A 21,538-nucleotide genomic window follows, 5' to 3' on the forward strand; every position below is an offset into this window, starting at 1 on the left:
CAGGCTGCAATGTGAATAGCCACCCTGCGGGGACCTGAGGAAACAGCAAAGCAGGTGCTGCGGCAATGGTAGCAGGCTTCCTGCTATGACTGCATTGTGGCTACCAACAGATTAGGTTCCTTATCATGGAAGTTTACACTGCGCCTCCACTTCCTGGCTGTGTGATAGAGCGAGTGATTTAGCCCCTCTGAATTGCAATTTCTGGATCTGTGTAATGGGAATGATAGTAGCATCTAGTTCACAGTGTTCATGTGAGGAGAAAATTAGCATGTGGTCTGGTATAGGAAACCCTCAATAACAATACTAACATGTATGGATTATTGTATGCAAGAAAAGATCTCCAATCTGCCTGGCAATCTGCTAGGTTCTTATACTGGGAGAGGTGAGTTAGAGACAGAGAGAGGATTGTGACATCCTTCTCAACCCTAAGCCCAGGCACACACTGAATGATTTTTGCCGTCAAAGAGTTGTGACCTTCACTTCTCTCACCTCTTACCTGGCCCCCATCTCCTGTTTCCCCTCCGGCCACACCAACCACTGTGCCATTGGCCCATGCTGTCAGCATGCTCTCCACAATGAATGGTCCCTCACTTCCTTGTTTTTGTTCAAATGAGACTTTACTATTGAGGCTTTGCCTGGTCACCCCATAGAAAATAACATGAAACTCCCCATGCCCCCCCCCCCACATTATTTGGTCATTTATTGTCCACAAGCTCCACCACGGTAGGGACTTAGAACTCACAAGCCACCAACAGTGCTCGGGATACATATCTGGTGTACTTAATAAGTGTTGAACAAATGCATAGGAGAAGAGTCCTTTTAGATGGAGCAAGGTGGGCTCTCAAAGGACACCATGGAAGGAGAATGGCATCCGGGCTGATCTGCAGGGAAAAGTATGACTTTTATAGACAGAAGAGGGAAGGGAAGGGCTTCTAGGTGAAAAGCATTGCAGGAGCAAAGGCAAAGAGGCGGGAAACTGCTGGTTGAGGACAGTGGTTGCAACGGATATCTTTGAGGACACCTGGAAAGAGCCACTGTGCTCCTATCTTACAGGGGCTGTAGGTCACCGCGAGACGCTCGAACAGGTGGGCGGAGCCACCACGCCCCGCGAGGAGTCGGCCAGGTGGGCGGGGCCGCGGGGCGGGGCGGCCGCTGCGCTAGAGTCAGGGCTCCGCCCACTGTGGCCCGGATCTCGCGCAGGCGTACTGGCGCTCGCCCCGGGTCCGGCTTGTGCGGCGGCTACAACCGGCTCGCTGTTCTCCTGGGTTTCCGATGAGGGACAGGCGGCGGGGGCGGCCCGGCCCTGCCGAAACCTGTCGCCGTCGCCCTGGAGCGGATGCTCTGGGGCAGAAATGCCGCCACCCAGTCGTTCCCTACTATGGCTTGGCCTGGTCCTGGGTGCTGTCTGTGCCTCCCGCGGACCCGCGGCGCCAGGCAACGCCACAGGTGCGTCCTTCGTCCCCATTGCGCGGCTCCGGCTCTCGTCCCCTGGCTACGTTCCTCCTTAACTCCCTTGCTCCTTCTCTCCTACCATTCCGGTCCATCCTTCCTCCCCTCCCTCGTATGGACCATCGCTTCTCCTCTCCCTTCTGCCCTCCCTCCCTTCTGCCCTCCCTCCCTGTTCTTTCTCTCCTTCTTTCCCTCCCTCTCTCATCCAGGCTTGAGGCCACAGCCAGAGCCTAACCTTGCCACCCAGGACTGGGGCTTCCACTGTGCGTCCGCGTCCACTCTCCCTGGCTTGGCTGGCTGGGCTGTCAAGGCTTCGGTGCCAGCCTTAGGCCTCTTGGTACCCTAGCATCTGCCACTGGTGGGGGTTAGGTGTCAGTCCAGGTGATCTCACTGCAGCCCCTCCCCCATGCAGATCCTCTGAATGTCCTTCTCATCATCGTGGATGATCTACGCCCCTCGCTGGGCTGTTACGGGAACAAGCTCATAAGGTCCCCAAACATCGACCAACTGGCCTCCCGCAGCCTTCTCTTCCAGAATGCCTTTGCCCAGGTATGTCTGGGCACCTCTGGGTGTGCCCCCCTCCCACTGTGCACTGAGGGTTGTGGGATGGCATCTCTTTATTAAAGGGGAAGGAACATGGTCTGGAAAATGGTGGTTTAGAAAACCTGGTTGTCCACTGGCAAGACATCTGGTTGCCTTCAAGGGGTACTTCTCCTGGGGTGGAGGGTGTGCCCTGGCCCTGTTGTGCTCAGGCCAGCCCTGCTCAGCTTTCTTCCCCACATTGGAGATTGCCTGGTGCTGAGAAGGAGGGGGTGCTGCCATGGTGGTCCCCACATTGGAGATTGCCTGGTGCTGAGAAGGAGGGGGTGCTGCCATGGTGGTCCTCCCCCCTGTGCCCCCCAAGACCCTGCCTGTTCCAGGCCCCTGAGAGACGCCATCAGGCAGAAGGACACAGTCATCTGCTGGATGGAGGGGCTAAGGCCTTCCGCTCCTCTCGGTAAAGACTTCTTTCTGGCATAAGGCCCAAATCCAGCTTGTTGGCTTTGAGATCTGGATGACTCAGCCAACAAGCTGTTAGCTGAGGACCCGGGAGGTTGCCTAGTTACCTTTTAGCTGCCAGACGTTGTTTTCCTCTGAGGACGTGTCCTTCTGCTTCTGCTCCCTACCAGCAAGCTGTGTGCGCCCCGAGCCGCGTGTCCTTCCTCACTGGGAGGAGACCAGACACTACCCGCCTGTATGACTTCAACTCCTACTGGAGGGTGCACGCTGGAAACTTCTCCACCATCCCCCAGTACTTCAAGGAGAACGGCTACGTGACCATGTCGGTTGGAAAAGTCTTTCACCCTGGTACTGCTTGCCCTGCAGAGTCTGGGCTCTCTCTTCTTTTGTGCCTGGGGACTGGAGACGCCTCCTGGGATTGGAGCTCTCTCTGTAGAGGCCTTTTTGGGCTTGTTAGTCACTGACGTCTTTGTCCAAACTAGCACTTCTCACCTTGACTTTGTGTTCTCACCCAAAGTGAGAAATGGTAGAAGAGCTTTTTCTTCCTTTCGGATACTGGTGATGGGGGGAAGGAAGCGGGGGCCAGCTGCCCGTGAGTCCAGCTCTGCACCTGACCCCCTGTACCCTGGGCTCCCTAGCAGTAAAGTAAGATAAGGGCAGCTCTGTTGACTTGCCCAGTGAAGAGGCTGCAGTTTTGTGGGGGTTGTCTGCCTACTGTCTGTGAGTTAGGTCAGAAAGAGGAGAGTGGGCTGGTACCAGGGTCTCTGACCTTCAACACTACCGGGTAACTGGCTCTCTTTAATGCCAAAATGAGAAGGATGAAGCACATACTTTATTTTTTTTTTTTTTACCTTGAAGTAATTCATGGTTATTTTGCAAAAAGTTGGGTGGAAAAGAAGGAAAGTATAAACTACTGCTGCTGCTACTGCTAAGTCACTTCAGTCGTGTCTGACTCTGTGCGAACCCATAGACGGCAGCCCACCAGGCTCCCCTGTCTCTGGGATTCTCCAGGCAAGAGTACTGGAGTGGGGTGCCATTGCCTTCTCTGAGTATAAACTAAAGAGTATAAATTACCTGTACTTGTGGCACATGGAGAAGAGCTGTATTTTGATGACTGCATTATTTTTCTGATTTGAGATTTGCCTGTATGTACAGTTATATACTGTGAGTGTTTTAAGCACAAGCATTTCCCCACGTAGTGATTCTTGACGCCATCGTTTTTAATGGCAGCACGGTGGTAACAGAGACATGAACAGTAGTTTAGTCCTTGTTTTCAGGCTCTCTCACTTCCGCCTTCCATGGGATGGGCATCTCTGGAGGCAGAGTGAACTGCTGATGAGCAGTAGCACTGGGGTGCGGGCCCCTGGCTTCCAGTCCCAGCTCTGCCACTGCTTTGTTGTTGTTCCCTCATCCAGTCGGGTCCAGATCTTTGTGACCCCATGGACTGCAGCACGCAGGGCTCACCAACGTGAGCCATCGTGCATCACCAACTCCCGGAGCTTGCTCAAGCTCATGTCCATTGAATCGGTGCTGCCATCCAACCATCTCATCCTCTGTCGTCCCCTTCTCCTCCTGCCCCCAGTCCTGCCACTGCTTAGCTGTGCAGTTGACCTCGGGCAAATCTTCATCATCTTTGATCCTCCCATTCTTCCTCTGGGAAGCTGGAGTGGCAGCTGCCTTGATTCCCTTCCCAGGGAAGCATGTGGGTGCATTGTGAGCCCAAGCTCTGTTTTGAAGGCGGATCTGCCAGGAGTCATGTTGCGTGGCCAAAAGGCTGGCAGCACTAGAACTTTCTGCTCCCATCTTGACATCTTCGCCTGAGCACCACTGGAGGGAGAGCCAGGGAAAGGAGACACAGTGGAGGGGAGATGGTGCTTCAGGAGGGGGGCCTCCTTCCTCCCAAGAATGAGCTCATGGAATTGTCTTAGTGGGGACGACAAATGCAGCACTGCAGCCCTTGTGGAGATACATTTTTCAAGAGGGTCTTTGTTCTCAAGAACTGGTTCTGTCAGGGAGGGGCCTGCCTGAGGCTGACTTGGCCTCCTTGACTGAGTGCCTGGCTACCGCCCTGATCCTCTGGCAGGCTGGGGGTGGGGTTTTCTCATGGGTGTGACTTCCCCAGGGAGGAAACTAAGGCTGGGTAGGTCAGGTCACTTGTCCAAGGTTGCATGGGCACGGAGGTCAGTGCTGGGGTTTGGAGCAGGTCTGAGCCACATCTTGGCGCCTGTGGTGTTGAGAAGCCCTCTGCCTGCTGCCCCTTTGCCTCCGGCCCACCTTGCCCAGCTCGTCATGGCAGTCCCCTTGTGTGCCCATGCTGCCCTCTCTCACCTCCTCCCCACTGAGCCACACAGGCTTTCCCTCCCTCCCTCCCTCCATCCAGGGCCCTCACTGCGCCCCCTGCCTGGACCCATGTCCCCTCCGTGCCCAGGGCTCCCCACTTCCACAGTGCTTCTCCTCCCCAGATGCCTGCTGTCCTTCCTGGGTGTTGCATGTTGTTATTTTGTTTTCCCAAATAGACTGTGGACTACTGAGCTTGGGTGGGTTTCTGCGTCATGAACGAGCACTGGACCTGACGTCCTAAGGCAGGGGTTCAAGTCCCATTCCCCTCGCTTCCTGTCTGGTTGGCATCCAACAAGGCACCCCTTTCGTGGAACCTCCCCTGGCCTAGCCATCCCTGGTTGTGCCCGTGCCTCTGCTGCCTTCCTCGTTGGGTGGGGAGAGGTGCCAGCGAGGGCTCATCGGGGCCAGGTCCAGTGCTCAGTGCTCAGGAAGAAGCCTAGAGGGACAGCTCTTGTGGAGACTTCTTGTCATCTGGCCTAGCTCCTGATCTTATAGATAAGGAGACTGAGGCCAGAAGAAGGGTTTGGCCCTTCCCCAGTTGTGTGCAAAGTGTACATTTTGGGTGGGGAGGGCATTGAGGGACTCGCTATGCTATATTTAATGACTTTTCCTTTCCCCCCCAAGGCATATCTTCCAATCATAGTGATGATTCTCCATATAGCTGGTCTGTTCCACCTTATCATCCCTCCTCTGAAAAGTATGAAAACACCAAGGTGAGGCTCTGAAAGGGGCACTGTTCTGAAGAGGAACCTCTTGTTCTCTGTCTAACAAATTAAAGTCAACTATTGCATGTATTCTATGTTCTTTCTAGCTGGTTCTATGGTGAGCTTTGTGGCTTTGGTTTGTGATCATGAATTGACAGAGACAAGTGTTAGGATCTTTAGCATTAGGTCCAGTGGAGAGGTGGCTGAGTTTTTAGAAGCTGGCTGGGATGTGTCGCTCTAGAAGCTTCTGCTCTAATGTGTATGACTTATTTAATGGCTCTTTTGTGTTCCTGGATAAAGCTCTGTGCAGAGGGTTAGAGGAGATGCTGAGACATGGAAGGGAGAAGACAGACCTGTGTTCTGAGCGCCTCAGCCCAGATGGGGAGAAAGGCTTTCCAACTGTCTGTCTCTCTGTCTTGGGCCTAATGGATGTGTTCTGGTGCTGAGACCTTTGATAGGGACTTTAAAGTTTTAGAGCATTATGAAAAAAAGGACTCTATAAGCTAACTTAATGATGGTTCACCCATCATGGAACACCCCCCAATGTATAAATGCAACTAAAATTCACATTTAAGAAATTCAGAACACCAGCTAGAGCACTGAGAAATTACATGTTTCTCGGAGGTTTTTAGAGCCACCATGTGGGAGAAGGGTGTGGATTGGGGGAGATTGGTGGGGTGCAGAAGAATTTTCTAAATTTGTGGCAGTTTTCATTTCAGAATACAGTGAAAGCCAGAGGGCTCTGACCTTTGGCCGGTGGCTTGAGTGTTAACAGAGTGAGGTTGGAAGACTGCATCTCAAGCCTTCTATTCCCTGAGATCATCTCCCTACTTTTAGTGGCCTCACAAATGCCAGGTCCCTGAAGCCATCCCTCATGTCATTCTCAAAGCGATGAGTCTGACTGCACTGCATCCCCAGGGGTGCTGGGGACCATGTGAGCAATGCGGCTGAGTGGGTGCTGAGAGGCAGGTGCTGGCTTCCTGGCAGGGCGGCGTGGGCAAGGCAGGTCTCTGAAAGGATGCTCCCCAGAAAGATATGGCAGCAGCTGCCACTGCCTCTGCGTGTTTGTGAGGCAGAAACCATGGTCCAAACTGAAATTGGCCTTGTGGCTGATGTGTCCACTTTAGGAAATGAAGCATTAGGTTCAGTTCCATCCTGTGCATGATGTACATGAGGACCTTGAAATTCTACTGACTATCACTTTATCCAGTTAACTGCAGCCCTGTCACTTAGAAGCTTTAGTCTGGCTTTGAAATTGAAAACATTTTTTTTTCATTTCCCTAATGACATTAAGTATCTCTACATGTAATTATTGGCCATCTGTCTATCTTCTTTGGGGAAATATGTATTCAAGTCCTTTGTCTATTTCTTTTTTTCTCGAGTTGGAGACAGCTAATTTTTTTTAAATCATTAGTTTACTTGGGTTTCCTTTAATTAATTATGACATAGAGGCAGAAGATATACAACAGGAAGCTAAGTGCTGGTGGACTTCTGGCCTCTGTCTGGAAAACAAGAAACACTTCTGTGTTTCAGTACTGCTTCCTGTGTGCCTATCTAGTCTGGATGACTAATACTTAATGTTCTGGAGGTGAAAAAGCTGAATTGGTTGTGTGAAACTCTCATGGCTTCTGTTTCTTGCATTTAAAAAGCTGATTTTATATGTTTTGTTTTGAAAGACCTGTAGGGGACCGGATGGAGAACTCCATGCCAACCTGCTGTGCCCCGTGGATGTGGTGGATGTGCCTGAGGGCACCCTGCCTGATAAGCAGAGCACTGAGCAAGCTATACAGTTGTTGGGAAAGATGAAAACATCGGCCAGTCCTTTCTTCCTGGCTGTGGGGTACCATAAGCCACACATCCCCTTCAGATACCCCAAGGTGAAGAGCTGGCTGAGGGCTGATCCAGCACAGCTGTGATAGCTGGGTCATCATAAAAGTGGCCACATCTGGCTGTCCCCAGTCACCAGGGCTGCCTGATGACACTGGTGTACTCAGTGGTGGGATGCTGGGTTTCAGAGGTCAAGGGTAAGAAGTGAACTTAGGATAGTAATCTAGTTGGAAACGCTGGGTTTTCTACTTCCTCCACTGGAGGGTTTTTTCCTTGGATACAGTGAGTCGTGTAGTGGTGGATGGTGAAATCATCATGGAGAAGGGCGGTAGAGCTGGCCACCCTAGCTCGCGGTAAGCGATGGTCCTTGAGACACCCCTCCAGGGGCTATGCAACCCTAGTCAACGTAACTGCCTTTCCCCCGAGCTTTGAAACACAGGGCCCTGTATGGCTTGTTCGAGCCTCAAATCCTGTGCTTACATGCATATTATTTAGAGTATGTAGTCACTTCTTTTGCAGAATATTTTTCAGTTTTCCCTATCATGTTTTCCCCGGGCCTAAGGAGCCCATCCTTTTGTTTTCACAAAGCATGCCCATCATTAGCGATGGGAGTGGAGACCAGAGGCTGCTCTCTGATGCTGTGGTTGTCTGCCTTTGACTGGCCCAGGGCATCAGGCCTTCCTCGCAGGACCTGTCAGCCCCCTTGCCAGAGAGGGACTCACTTCTGGGTCCCATGCAGAAGGAGTTAGCCTACCCCTGGGCCTGCTCATGAGGTTGGACCTTGGCCCAGCTTTGGGGAACCTGGCTCCTAGGAGTGAGTGTTCTCCCCTCTCCCAGAACTGCCGAGTTGCTCCTTAGGCCTGGACTGTCCACAGAAACCCCTGCTTTCCTGCCTCAAGTCTGGGATTTTGATCTGTGCAGGCAGAGGGTACCTGGGTGACCAGCCTCATCAAGGCCTTGGGCCCTGAGGCTTTCATGAGCCTCCGCTTCCCAGCTGGCAGTGTGGCATAAATGTCAAATAACTTATTGCTGGGGGAATGACTCACATCCTGTGTGACTGCACTGGGGCTGTTCCTGGTGTCCCCCAGACTGTCCCCTTTGCTGTGTCTCGTATGCTTTCACTGTTATAATCGTAGCCTGTGAGCTCTCCAGTGACTGTCTGAACACGAGAGTGGTTCGAGGAGCTGGCAACACCTCTTCACATGTTTTCTAGTTGGAGGGGAGGTGGTGACAGAAATAGGAAGGCATCAGTCCCTATGAGGGAAGAGAGCTGTCGCTGATTGGTTTGCAGGAAACCAGTTGAGTGATTTCATTAGCACTGGCGTCTCATGACAGTGATTTTCAGGGGGGGAGACACCTGTGTCAGTGCATCACAGATTGAGAGAAGAGGTCCAGCATGTGTCTTTGCCAGAAGAGTGATATCCTGGTGGCTTTGTGTGCTTTTCCCCCAAGGAATTTCAGAAGCTGTATCCTTTGGAGAATGTCAGCCTGGCTCCTGACCCCCAGGTCCCCGCTGGCCTTCCTCTGGTGGCTTACAACCCCTGGATGGACCTCAGGCAGCGGGAAGACGTCCAAGCCTTAAATCTCAGTGTGCCCTATGGCCCAATTCCTGCTGACTTTCAGGTACCAAGTGTCTATGTGTGAGGCATCCTGTGGAGCACAGGGGTCGGGGGTGGATGTCCTGGGTGGATCGAGAAATCTCCCCTTCAGCATCCCCATTCCAAAGAAGGGGGTTTTCAGGAGACTTGGGAACTCCCTGGCTGGGGCCCCAGGGTGGAGATGAGGCCTGGGTGACCCTCACTGATGGGAGATGATGTTGAATCCAGGTGACAGTCTGTCAGGTGGAGGGTGGTTGGCGACTCCTGTGCCAGCTGAAACTCTGGGTTTGCTGGTCCTGGTGAGTCCCCTCTGTGGGAAAGCTGACACGTGCACCTGTTGGTGTCAGGAGGTGGCTTAGTGAGTGGGCCCTTGGTGCAGAGCGTGTGGGGCACATACATGGCCAGTGCTGTCCAGCTGCTGTGTCTGGGGTCCATTTGTCATGATGTGGGGGTAGAGCAATTCCAGAGTTGGAATCCTTGTGCTGACTTGCCAGCCCCCCTTCCCTGAAGTGCAAAGCAGATGTTGAGGACACTCTTTCTGGAATATTCCGTATGCGGCCCTGCCCTTCTGTTACCACATGAACACTCCAACTGGGCCCTCTACATGGGAAGGCAAACAACAGTGTTTTCACACTGTCTTCCTGTTGGAATCGCCAGGTGTGCTTTGTGGGAAATGCAGGTTCTTGGACTCCACTCCCAGCTTCGAGCTTTCTGAGTCAAAGTGGGGCCAGGACACCATGCAGCCCACAAGTCTTCATGGGGATACTGATGCAGGCGGCCCAGGGAGACACTGAAAACACTATCTCCTTCCTTCCCGTGAAAAAGGCAGGGGCAGAGTCAGGCCAGCAGGCAGTTTCTGCTCCAGGAGCCACTCGGGCTGAGAGTCTGGGGAGGGTGCACTGTAGGCAGCTTGTTGGAGAGAATGTGGCTATGATCTCCTGCCAGGTGACAAACAGCCCAGAGGAGAGGCCTGCTCATGGCCGCCCTTAGGGTTGAGTTGTATCCCTCAGGAAGATCCGTGACAGTCCTGACCCCCAGGGCTTCACATTGTGACCTTGTTTGGAAAATGTGACATGAGTGAGCTCATGCTGCCATAAGCCGGGCCCACATCCACTGTGACTGGGGTTCTCATGAGAAGAGAGAGACAGCAGAAGGACTCCACGGGTGGCTAGGGCGGAGGCTGGAGCCCTAGAGATTGCAGCCACCACCCTAAACTAGAACATCCTTCTCCTAGAGCCTTCAGAGAGAGTCCAGCCCTTCCTACATGTTCAGTTTTGACTTCTGGCCTTCACAACTGGGAGACAATCCGTTTCTGTTGTTTTAAGCCACCAAGTATGTCATACTTTGTTAGAGCAGCCCAGGATATGAATACAGCTTTATGGCATCTTTGGCGTGACTCTCAGAGTTTGGGATGGTAAAGCGTCTGCCTACAATGTGGGAGACCTGGGTTCAATCCCTGGGTTGGGAAGATCCCCTGGAGAAGGAAATGGCAACCCACTCCAGTATTCATGCCTGGAAAATCCCATGGACTGAGGAGCCTGATGGGCTCCATGGGGTCACAAAGAGTCAGACACGACTGAGCGACCTCACTTCACTTCTCTTCAGAGTTTGGGAGGCTGAGGGGTCAGTTTCTGTGTATATGGTCATCTCCTGAGACTCATAAGGATATGTGAAGGAGACAGAAAAGAATAGTAAGAGGCATATCCATCCAGTGTGATCTGTGCCCAAAAGTGAAAACTGATCTGCCGATTTGCCTCAAAAGTGGGAATTTGGCTGTGGCTGTGGTAGGCACTAGTGGTGAAGAACCTGCCTGCCAATACAGGAGACGTAAGAGATGCAGTTTCAATCCCTGGGTCAGGAAGATCCCCTGGAGAAGGGAAATGGCAACCCACTCCAGTATTCTTGCCTGGAGAATCTATGGACAGAGGAGCCTGGAGGGTTATATTCCATGGGGTCACAAAGAGTCAGACACGACTGAGCAACTTAGCACACACACACGTGGAGGCGAGGGTATGGGGAGGGAATGAGTGTTCTGTTCTTGTTGAAAATGTCGCCAAGGGCGCCAAAGGGCTGGGGCTCAGGAGGGGCGCTCAAACAAGCACTGTATCTGGGTATGCCATGCACATTAAATCGTAGTCACTTGCATTACTATTTTTATCTGCAGCGGAAAATCCGCCAGAGCTACTTTGCCTGTGTATCCTATTTGGATACACAGGTCGGCCGCCTCTTGAGTACTCTGGACGACCTTCAGCTGGCCAGCAGCACGATCGTGGCACTTACCTCAGATCATGGTAAGTGTTTTGAATGGCCTTGGTGAGTCACTCAAAGCATCTGAACTTGTCTGTGAAAACTTCCCTAACTTGCGTGAAATAGGTGTGTATTCTCTTCTGTGAATCAGGAGTGCCCTGAGTCTGCAGTCTTGGCTGCTTTTGTGTCCACCTTGTTAGCCCCAAGACTTTTCTCCATGGAGGCCAGGCCTCTTTTGAGTCAAAGAAATATCTTGGCTGGTGGAGGTGGGTGGGCGGGATGGACCTCATACTAACTTTTCTTTCATGGTGAACTCAGCAGGAGCCCCCATTTCTCACCAAGAGAGTTGGAGGACTCTTGGTTTGTCTGAGGAGGGTGCAGAACAATGCTGGCAGAGCCCAACATGGCCTTCAGACCTGACCCCTGCTGTCCTCTCTGCTGGGATCCTAGGGCTCCCTACTCTGGGTCTCTAAGGAAGTTTCCCACATGTTCCAATAATGAAAATATCTTTTTAAACGAATTCTTTTCTGGGGTGTGTTTGGGGCCAGTGAGCCCCTTTCCCCATGTCCCTGTGCCTCAGTTATCTACTCACAGCAGGCTTGTTGGTCTCATCCTCACGCACACCCCCATCCCCAAATTGTTTTGAAGCCAGGCTCAGGGAGTTCAGTTTTCTAAACAGTACCTCTACTAAATTTGGCTCTTTTGAAGTTTGACTGTACTACCATTGTCCTACTTAGAAACAGGAAAATAATTCTCTAATATTGTCAGATATGAAGTGGGACAACTTTAGATCATAGCCTGTGTTCATTGTGATGAGAAAGAAGCACACAGAGCACACTGCCCTTTATCCCACTTGCCCAGAGCTCACTGGTGCTGACAGATAGGCATCCATCCTTCAGTCATGCATATACCGGGGACTCGATGTCATGAGTGTGTGAGCATAATGTATAGCCGTAAAACATGGCAAGATCAATAGTGCTTGTGTCCTGTTTAGCTCCCTGGTTTGTTTTTTCCACTTAATGTCATAGACAGTTCTCTGTGTCATTTCTCACAAGCCTACCTTACGCCTTATAAAGACCCATACTATTTTGTTAAGTATGGAGGTGTCATAAGTTTTCACTGTTTCCGTAATGATCTGCCATCAGATTATTCCCACTTCTTAGTGCCCAGTTTTCTCCTCCAGTGCTACCCTGGCCCCTGCAGCCCTGTGAAGGCCAGGCAGCTGGAAGCTAGCTTCTGCTCTGAGGCAGTTGCACTTGATGACAAATGGCCCTTCCTAAAGGGCCCTCCTGGGACTGCCTACATCCGAACCACAGAAGCCTTCTTGAACCTGTACATGGCAACTTGACGTGATTTTTGTTTATTTTTTAATATGAAATACTTAATGCACAGTCTCTCTCTTTTATATTTTTTATATCAAAAAGGGCACTCAAAGTGATTGGAAATTGCCAACTTGGGGTATTCAAGCTGTCTTTTACAAGAGGTATTTTAAAGGAGACTTAGGAGTTGTTTTTAAATCAAGATTAAGCATGTGCAACCAGAAGTTATTTTCTTTGGTCTGTGGTATTTCGTAAAAATTGAAAAAGAAACGCATGTCTTTTTAAATGTGAGAAACTGTGCCCCAGTGTCACAGATCTTGTTTTTGTGGTACACACTCACAAGTGCAGACCTGAGCTTGTGTGATTTGAGTCACAATGACTCTACCTCCTACCTTTCTGTGTGGTAATTCTAGCAGAATTTCTTCTAGATGCTGAGTTTTTGTTTCCTCTGGCTTTTACAACAGGGAATGAAATGGTGTCTAACTGAAGTGAGCAAGCTGTGAGGTGCTGATTCATGTTCTGTCATGCTCTGATTTTTATGACCAGGATGGGCTCTGGGTGAACATGGAGAATGGGCGAAATACAGTAATTTTGACGTCACTACGCGAGTACCTCTGATGTTCTATGTTCCCGGAAAGACGGCCCCGCTTCCGGTGGAAGGCGAGAAGTTTTTCCCTTACCTCGACCCTTTTGATTCCATCTCAGAAGTGCCAGAGCCAGGTATGGAAATGCAGAAGTAATGCTACTTGACAGCAGGGATGCCTTTTGTTGGTACAGAAACCCCCTCACCACCCAGCACAGGCCTTTCTACCTAGGGCAGGGGAGCGGCAGCGCCAGAGTTGATGAGGGTGGCCCCTGTCCATGAGGGGCTTGGAAGGGGGAGGGGTAGAGCAGGGGCCATCCCAAGATGGGGAGAGCCATCATGGAGGTGAAAGGTGTGGGCTCTGAGCTCAAGGCAGGAGGCAGGGGCTTCCCCATTACAGGTGAGCAGAAGTTCATTACCTGCGTCCTTCTGGCTGGGACTCAGCCCTCTGCAAGGGGACGATAGCCACCTCAGCTCCTCCATCTGGTGTGGCGCCAGGTCTGTCCCATCAGTGGCTCTTGTTTAAATTTTTCTTGGTTCTAGCCCATCATTCTGGCCTTTCTGGATCTTTCCAAGTTTGCTCTCTACTGCCCAGTTTTTTTCCGAACCTTTGATTTCTGTATGCTGCATGCACTGTCTTCTTTCATGTCATTGATAAAAATGTTAAACAGTTTGAAGACCATGACTGTAGCCCTTTATTTGCTGGGAGAAATCTTCTGACAGGTTGAGAATCCTTTTTGAAACTTCAGAGGGGAGGTGTTGAGCAGCTTATAAATTGATGTTGCTGCACCGTCATCCCATTTCTTTTCAAATTTTCTCTCAAGCCTGTATATCTTCTTTGATCTTTGGACTTGGATTTCCAACAGCCAGTCTGACGTGCCCAAAGCTGAATATTTGACCTTTGACTTTAAGCCTTTGACACTCTTCCCCTTCTCAGGAAATGGCAGTGGTTGCCCAGGCCAGAAAACCATGCTGATAGTGGCCCATCTTTTCTCATGGTCTGTGCGCGATGAGCAGTCTTTCAGCACTCCTGCCACTCTTCATTCAGAATCTGTCTACACCATTTCTCCCACTTACCGCCACTATCATGCACCACACTGCCACTTTCTCTTGGTAAAACCTCCTGGCTTGTGCCCTTGATCCCTAGAGTTTTTCTTCAGTGAGCCTGATGTTAACAGCTTCAGTGAGCCTGTTAAATCCCAAGAAGGTGGTTTCAGAACCCTGCTCTGGGGCCTCCTACACGCCTGTCTCAACTCTGAGTGAAAAGTTATTACAGTGGCCGGCTGCCACCTGGGCCCCTCGTATCTCCCTGAACTCAGGTTTTTCAAGTATCCAGGGCAGCTATATTGTACAATGTTCTGCAGTCTGGGTTTGTCTGACTGCTTCCTGAGAGCTAGATTCAGGGTAAACCCTTTGGACACATGCTGCACCCTGTGAGGTTGTGCGTTCCACCTGTATACCACTGGGGACACTTCATGGTGGCCTGTGCCATTATTAGTGATGTCAGGCTGGACTATCTGGTTAAGGTGGTTGTGTTAGACAGGCCTTACCATTGTAAAGGTATCTTCTAAAAAATATTCTTTATCTTTATTTTTATTTTGCTTACAAACCCAATGTGTTGGAAATAAAATTGAGCCATATAAAGCAAACTCTTAAAGATCCAGAAAGGCTAGAGTTATGGCCCAGAGTCACAGTAAATTTTAACAGGAATCACAGTAAAGTGCAGGATTTAGCCTTTAAAGATAAATCAACAACAATGAGATATCATTTCATACCTGTTAGAATGGCTTTTATCAAAGCAGACAGAAAATGGCAGCGCTGCCTAGGGTGTGGAGAAATAGGAGCCCTCAGGCCTTGCCAGTGGCAATGTGAAATGATTCAGTCCCTGTGTAAAAGTTTGGTGGGTCCTCAAAAAGTTAAACATAGAATGATTGCATGACTTGGCAGTTCCACTCTTAGGTATATATCCCACAGAACTGAAGCCAGGTACTCCAAGAAAACTATGTAGAAGAATGTTCATAGCATAATTAGTAGCCCAAAGGTGGGAGCAACCCAAGTGTCCATTGACAAATGAATGGATAAGCAAAACATGGCACATCCATTCAGTGGGCTATCGTCCAGCCTTAAAAGGGAAGGAAACTGACGTGTGCTATGACCCGGGTAGACTCCGAAGACATGATGCTAAGTGAAAGAAGCCAGGCACAAAAAGACAAACACTATGTGATTCCATGTCTGTGAGATGCCTAGAGCAGTAGACACAGAGACAGATAGTAGAAGGGTGGTGCCAGGAGCTGGAGGTGTCATTTCACAGGGACAGTTTCAGCTGTGCAAGGTGACGATAGTTCTGTGCTGGGTGGTGAGCGTGGCTGTACAACAGTGGGAACGTCCTGAGTGCCCTTGACCTGGGCACAAAAACCTGGTCACAGTGGTAAATTTCATGTTGTTTGTATTTTACAACAATAAGAGGGAGATGGATAAGATGCAGATACCCAGAAAGGAGGGATCGACTGGGTGATGCTGTGAGGCTGGGAACAGACTGTCCTCAACAGACTTTCCCCAGTAGTCTGGGCCTTGCCTGAATCACCAACACACTGGTGGGTCCTACATTTAAATCGTTTCTAAAAGTGCCAGCAAGCTGAGGGTACCTTCGTTCTGCCCTGCTGTTGGGTGAGGACCTGAATTGGTTTTGTTCCTAAAGCTCTTGGGCTAAAAATAAATGTTGTAAAAGAACACAAGTCAGCATGTGGGGCTGTAACCTGCTCCACGGGATGGCTTCCTCTTTCAGGCCGGCAAACTGGGGACCTGGTGGAGCTGCTCTCTCTCTTCCCCACACTTGCTGGACTTGCGGGGCTCCGTGTCCCTCCACGCTGCCCCATCCCCTCGTTTCACATGGAGCTGTGCAGAGAAGGCCGGAACCTCCTGAAGCTCTTTGAAGGCCGTGGTGAGGAAGAGGAGCCCCACGTCCATGGTAATCCCCGGGAGTTGATCGCCTATAGCCAGTATCCTCGGCCTGCAGACTCTCCTCAGTGGAATTCTGACAAGCCGAGCTTAGAAGATATAAAGGTCATGGGCTATTCCATACGCACGGTAGACTACAGGTATACTGTGTGGGTGGGCTTCAATCCCCAGGAGTTTCTGGCTAATTTTTCAGACATCCATGCAGGGGAACTATATTTTGTAGCTTCTGACCCTTTGCAGGATCACAATGTGTATAATGATTCCCAGGGTGGAACCCTTCCCCAATCATTCATGCCTTGAGTTCGCCAACCACAGAGATCATATATAATGCCAGTGAGAGAAGGAATTAGAGCTGGTTTTTCATGATTACTCATACTATCAGAATCAACCCCAGGGGCAGGGAGTTAAAACTGCATCAGCAATTTGGCCTAAGAATATGTAACAGCCGCAACTTTTGATTTTGTCACAATTGGGCTGAACCTTTTCTTTCTTTTTTATTTTCTTTTGGTAACAGTCATAGCTTATTTATTGAATGAATAAGCACAGAGTGAGCAAGTTGAAATTGTCATAGCTTCAGCTATCAAGAGCATAGTAACTGAACATAGCACTGTACTCAAGAAATATAATACTTCAATTATTTGTGAAATGTAGTACATTTCAAAGTGTAACCACATGTCAAATTAGGTTTGACGCTATAATTCCTGGTTCTTTTGTTTATAATTTAATAATATATCTAATTTAGCCTGATATACTCAAAATATTATATCAACATGTACCCTAGGTTTTTTTTTAATGTAAACTTAATAATGCTAGATGCCAATACCTGAAAGTCTAGCTCTAACTTTTCCAAGATTGCAAATCTTCAAATCCAAAAATAAAATATGCATGAGGTGATTACTGTGGAATTTCTATATCAAATAATAAATAATGCTAAGTAAACTAGAGGCATGCCATGTATGAGAAATTTAGTTAAAAATTTTAGGAGACTTTCTGGCACAGACAGTACTTTGTTAGCAAGTAATATGACCCTTTATCACCACGGCCATCTTTAAAAGACATCTTTATTCACAGTGGAAAATAGTTGAAGGCATAACTGTATCCCTGAATTGAGACATTCAAAACCATTAGCATTCTTCTTCTCTGGAGATTGTTGGTTGCAGACATGTATTTATCCAGGAGGCAGGAAGGAAATAGTCCACTGTTAGTTGCTATTACAAATAGCATTAATTTTAGTAAATTCTAAATTATTTTGAGAACTGTGAAAGCTATTCATTAATATCATATTAGGTGATTTCTAATTCCCCAGATGGTAGTTCTGTATTCACTAAATAAAGTTACCAGGGAAGGCAGGTAGTAGTAATAAGCTTAGCCTACGTCATCTTAAAAATAATGGAATATTCACAAGTCATGTTCACTACATGTTGATCAGTCATCAGTAGTCATCAGAAGAGTGAAGCACTCTGTTAATAAACATTAGTGTAGTCCTGTATCAAAGTAACTTCTTGTAATTCTTTACATGTGCTGCTTTGGTGTTTAAAAGGTAAATGTTTGTGAACCAAAATACAGCAAATTAATTTACTGCACTGTATTACATTGTAACCAAAAAGGCAAGATATTATAAGATTACTTCAAATCAGTAAAATTTCAAATACAGATTTTTGTTTTTACTAAGCCTACAGTGGAAGCGTATATGGTGACACAACAGTCTTCTAATTGATTCAGTGACTTCATGTTCTGCCAACAGTTTGTACTTGCGGAGTGAAGGGCCCTGTTCCTCTCTGCTGATCCCATCTTTCTTCTGGAAGCCTCCGCTTTTGTGGATGGTGTCCGTCAGCCTTTTCTTTTTCCTTCTCCATCCTCTCTGTTGCTCACATCACTTCGATGCAGAATTTTACAATCCAGTCCAGTTTCTCGTGATGTCTTTTCAGGGTATTTAGCTTTATCTCCTTCTTTACAGTTATAAAGCTTTTATTTCGAAGCTTTTATTTTGAATTCCTGGTTGACTATCATCTGTACACTTCATCGTTTTTTCTCTTTATTTCTTGAAGCACATTTTAGTATCAGAAAATCTCCAAATTGTCCTCTTGCTGAAGTTGTAAGCTGAACTGTGCTGAAAAGAGCAGAGTGACTCGCATTCTGGCTGTCTCTCACCTGGGTGGCCAAAGCCACTGCTGGGTCTGCTTGGGGGCATTTTGCATGTAGATCTGACTCTGCAGAAGAGCTTCTGTCTTCTCTTTTCTTGGTGAGGGCGCAGACTCAGAATGCTGCTTCTCTCCTTCGGTCTTAGCTTTCCTTGGCCTCCCTTTACAAATGTCTCCTTTTAGAAACTTGGCTGCGTTTCACATACAGGGGCATGCTCTTCTAAATCAGCTCATAGGTGACGGTTGCTTTTTGTGTTTTTGACACTCATGCCAGGGTGGAGCCACTTGTGCACGTCTCCAGCATTCATCGAGACAAGCAGCTGCTCTCTGGTTTTCACAAATCAAAGCCGACCACATTCCTTATCTTGACCACGCTTAGGGAAACCACATATTTGTTGCATCACGTAACTTTTCTCCAATCCTGCTGAACTGGACACATTATATGAATGGTTCTCTAGTCATTCTTTGTAGAAATCCCTATTTCACTTGAGACAGGGAGTCTTTCATGCAGTTTACTTGAAACCCAGACCAGTGATTTCAGAAATCTTGTGGCCCTAATTCAGAGACTCAGATACATGAGGGGGCAGCTTCTGCTTCAGGGTGTCTGGGCGGGGGCCTGAGAGCCTGCACTTCTGACCCTTCTCCTCCAAAGAGTGCCCTTTGAGAACTATTGCCATGTGTGTGCTGACCAGTAGCCACTAGGCCCCAGTGACTTTACATTTCAATGAATGAAATTACAACCAACATTTTAAAGGCAGAATTTCTGTTGCACTTGCCCTATTTCAAGTGCTCAAGAGCTAGTGTGGGTAGGGCACTGGGGCACTGTAACAGACAGATGCTACAGCCGTTCCATGTGGCAGAAAGTGAAATGAACAGAGCTGCCCTAGGTTAACTCTGAACTGGTTGACTTGATCCGCCTAGCTGTTGACAGGTTCCTCCCATGGGCTGATTGTCTCCTGTTTGCCTGCAAAAGCTTGTCCAGCGAGGAGCCACATGTGTTTGGTATAAATGCAGAGCAGGGAGCTCCCTCTGCCAACTGATCTCTTCCTCTCCACCACCATCGCTATCACCCCAGCCCTTCCCTCCTCCTTCCCAAGTAGTTTACCTCCCCCCCTCTTTCCTTCCCTGCTCCCCTCAAAATCCATGTGTCTTCCTGAAATCCCTCTTTGATCCTGCCCTTTGAGAACACCGTTAGTGCCTACTTCTGGGTCTACACAGACCTCCGCTGAGCAGTCAGAGTCTTCCCTGACTCCACAAAGCCCCTTTCCTTGGCTGGCCAGTCTGTGAGCTGGTGCCTGACTCTCCTTTGCCGATCCCTCCCTCCCGCCCGCCCCTAGGTTCTTCCCTCCCCCCTTCACCATCCATCCATACATAATCATCTGCCTCAGCCTGCTTCTATGCCTCCACTTCCAAGAGGGTGAGGGCTCTGAACTCTCTCGACTGCATTCTTGGATGAGATGAACGTCACTGAAGAATCTTGTGGGCACCTTACTTTAATAAAAGGGTTTTTTTTTCTGATTGTAAAATTAATATGTTAATTTTAGAAAAAAATGGAGAACAGAAATGTAATAAAAGGTGAGAAAACACATCAGTATTTTACACCAAGATAGTCACTAAATATCTTGCCTTTTTGGGGTATAAATTTTTTACACTGTTGTAATCATACCATGTCCTTTATCATGCAGTTTTATATTCCTATTTTCCTATGTGGTTATTACAGATACTTTATATTGGTGGTAGTATATTGTGTTGTGTAGTTTTATCTTAATTTCCTAAACTTTCTTTCAGTTATTGGCAATTTAGTCAATTTTTAGATTTACAGCATTGTAAATAATGTTGTGATAAGCAACTTTGTGAATAAAATGTTTTTGTGTGTTTCACATTAATCCCTTAGGATGGGAGCTTAAGTGCCAAGTTGCCGAAAGCATCTCCATTTTAGTCCTTTCCTGCTCCCTTACGATAGTAAAACTGAAAATAAAGCAAACAAGCATAAAGATAATACGGACCATAAAAACAAACAAAAAAACTCACCCTCCCAATAATAGCTGAAAGTACAATCCTATTTGAGCTTTGAATTATTTGCTTATTAATGGCCTTGATCATTGTTCTCTGTGTACATTTGTTGGGCATTTGTATATCTCATGTGAGTTTGCCTTTAAATTTCGGGTTTTGCTTTCTTAAGTAATCAAACAAATTGCTCTTTTCCTATGTGATTTCTTCCTTGTCTTTTCCTATTAAACATGAGACCCATCCCAATCTAGAGATTTAATAAATATTCATATTCCTCTCCTTTTCTTGTGGTTGGTTTTTATACTTAATTTACCCTGTCTCTCCATCCCATGATCAGAAGAGTATATATGCTCATTTTGTAAAATTGGGAAGGCGTGGGAAATGGTGAGGATGACCAGTAGCCACCTCCGACACCTGGACACCTACCACATTAAATCCTGTGTTCAGGTGTTTTGGTCTAAGGTAATGTTAGCCTGCTTTTTCACATTGCCAGCAGTTCTTGGTTACAGTTGTCATGACTGCACCACCCTTCCTACATTAATCTTTTTTTTTTTTTTTTTTTGACAGAAATTCTCAACTTCTGTATGCTTTAAAAAACTGTAGTAAAATGTATATAATGTCCGATTTACCATCTCACACATTAAGTGCACACGCTGTGGATTAAGGACAGTCAGTGTTATGCCGCTGTTACCAGCATCCATCCTCAGAACTCTTCCTCTTGCAAAAATGAAACTGTCCCCATCCAACAGTTACTCCCCATTCTTTGCCTCCCCCAGCCCCTGGTAGCCACCATTCTACTTTTTGTCTCTGAATTTGATTACTTTGTGAACCTCATATCAGTGAGATCATGCATTTAGTTGCATTTTGTGCCTGGCTTCTTTCGCTTAGAATATCTTTAAGGTCCACCCACATCTTAGCAAGTGCCTTAATGTCCTTCCTTTTTAAGGCTGAATACTGTTCCATGGCATGGATAGACTGCATTGTGTTTATCCATTCATCCCTGAGGGCACTTGTGTTTCTACCTTTTGGCTGCTGCAAATAATGCTGCTGTGAACGTATGTGTACAAATACCCAGCCCATGCTCACCTCTAAGCAGTTAAAAATGGTGGGGTATGCTGAGAGATAAGACTCAGCCAGCTACAGAAGGCAGGATTTCTCCAGACCCTAGCAAAGGGCTGGCCCTCCTCCTTCAGGCCAACTTCAGTGACACCTGCCAGGTGTCTAAGCTGTCCCACCTCATTGTGAGAACGAGAGTGTACACATTCCCAAATGAGGCTCAGCTTCTTCCGCAGTGCCCAAGTCCTACCGGTTATAGCTCCTCCTCTGAGTCTCAGATTCTGGCCTGGGCTCACATTGAGCTGGA

General features: G+C 48.3%; 1 protein-coding gene across 1 annotated transcript; it reads left to right on the forward strand.

The window, feature by feature from the left end:
• The first annotated feature begins 1,196 nt into the window (after nt 1-1,196).
• On the forward strand, nt 1,197-20,454 carry IDS (iduronate 2-sulfatase). The gene is made up of 9 exons (XM_027963690.3): nt 1,197-1,446; nt 1,862-1,998; nt 2,619-2,796; nt 5,413-5,501; nt 7,169-7,369; nt 8,772-8,942; nt 11,082-11,208; nt 13,030-13,203; nt 15,852-20,454. The coding sequence occupies exons 1-9, from the start codon at nt 1,353-1,355 to the stop codon at nt 16,322-16,324; spliced, it is 1,644 nt and encodes a 547-aa protein (XP_027819491.1). The 5' UTR covers nt 1,197-1,352; the 3' UTR covers nt 16,325-20,454.
• The last annotated feature ends 1,084 nt before the right edge of the window (nt 20,455-21,538 follow it).

Source organism: Ovis aries, chromosome X, assembly GCF_016772045.2.
Source record: "Ovis aries strain OAR_USU_Benz2616 breed Rambouillet chromosome X, ARS-UI_Ramb_v3.0, whole genome shotgun sequence".
Classification (NCBI taxonomy): Eukaryota; Metazoa; Chordata; class Mammalia; order Artiodactyla; family Bovidae; genus Ovis; species Ovis aries.

Excerpts from the sequence above, each read along its gene's own strand:
- IDS (XM_027963690.3), top strand. The coding sequence starts at position 1,353 with ATGCCGCCACCCAGTCGTTCCCTACTATGGCTTGGCCTGGTCCTGGGT. Across the intron at positions 2,797-5,412 it reads TGGAAAAGTCTTTCACCCTG|GCATATCTTCCAATCATAGT; the intron begins GTACTGCTTGCC and ends TTCCCCCCCAAG. Across the intron at positions 8,943-11,081 it reads CAATTCCTGCTGACTTTCAG|CGGAAAATCCGCCAGAGCTA; the intron begins GTACCAAGTGTC and ends TTTTATCTGCAG.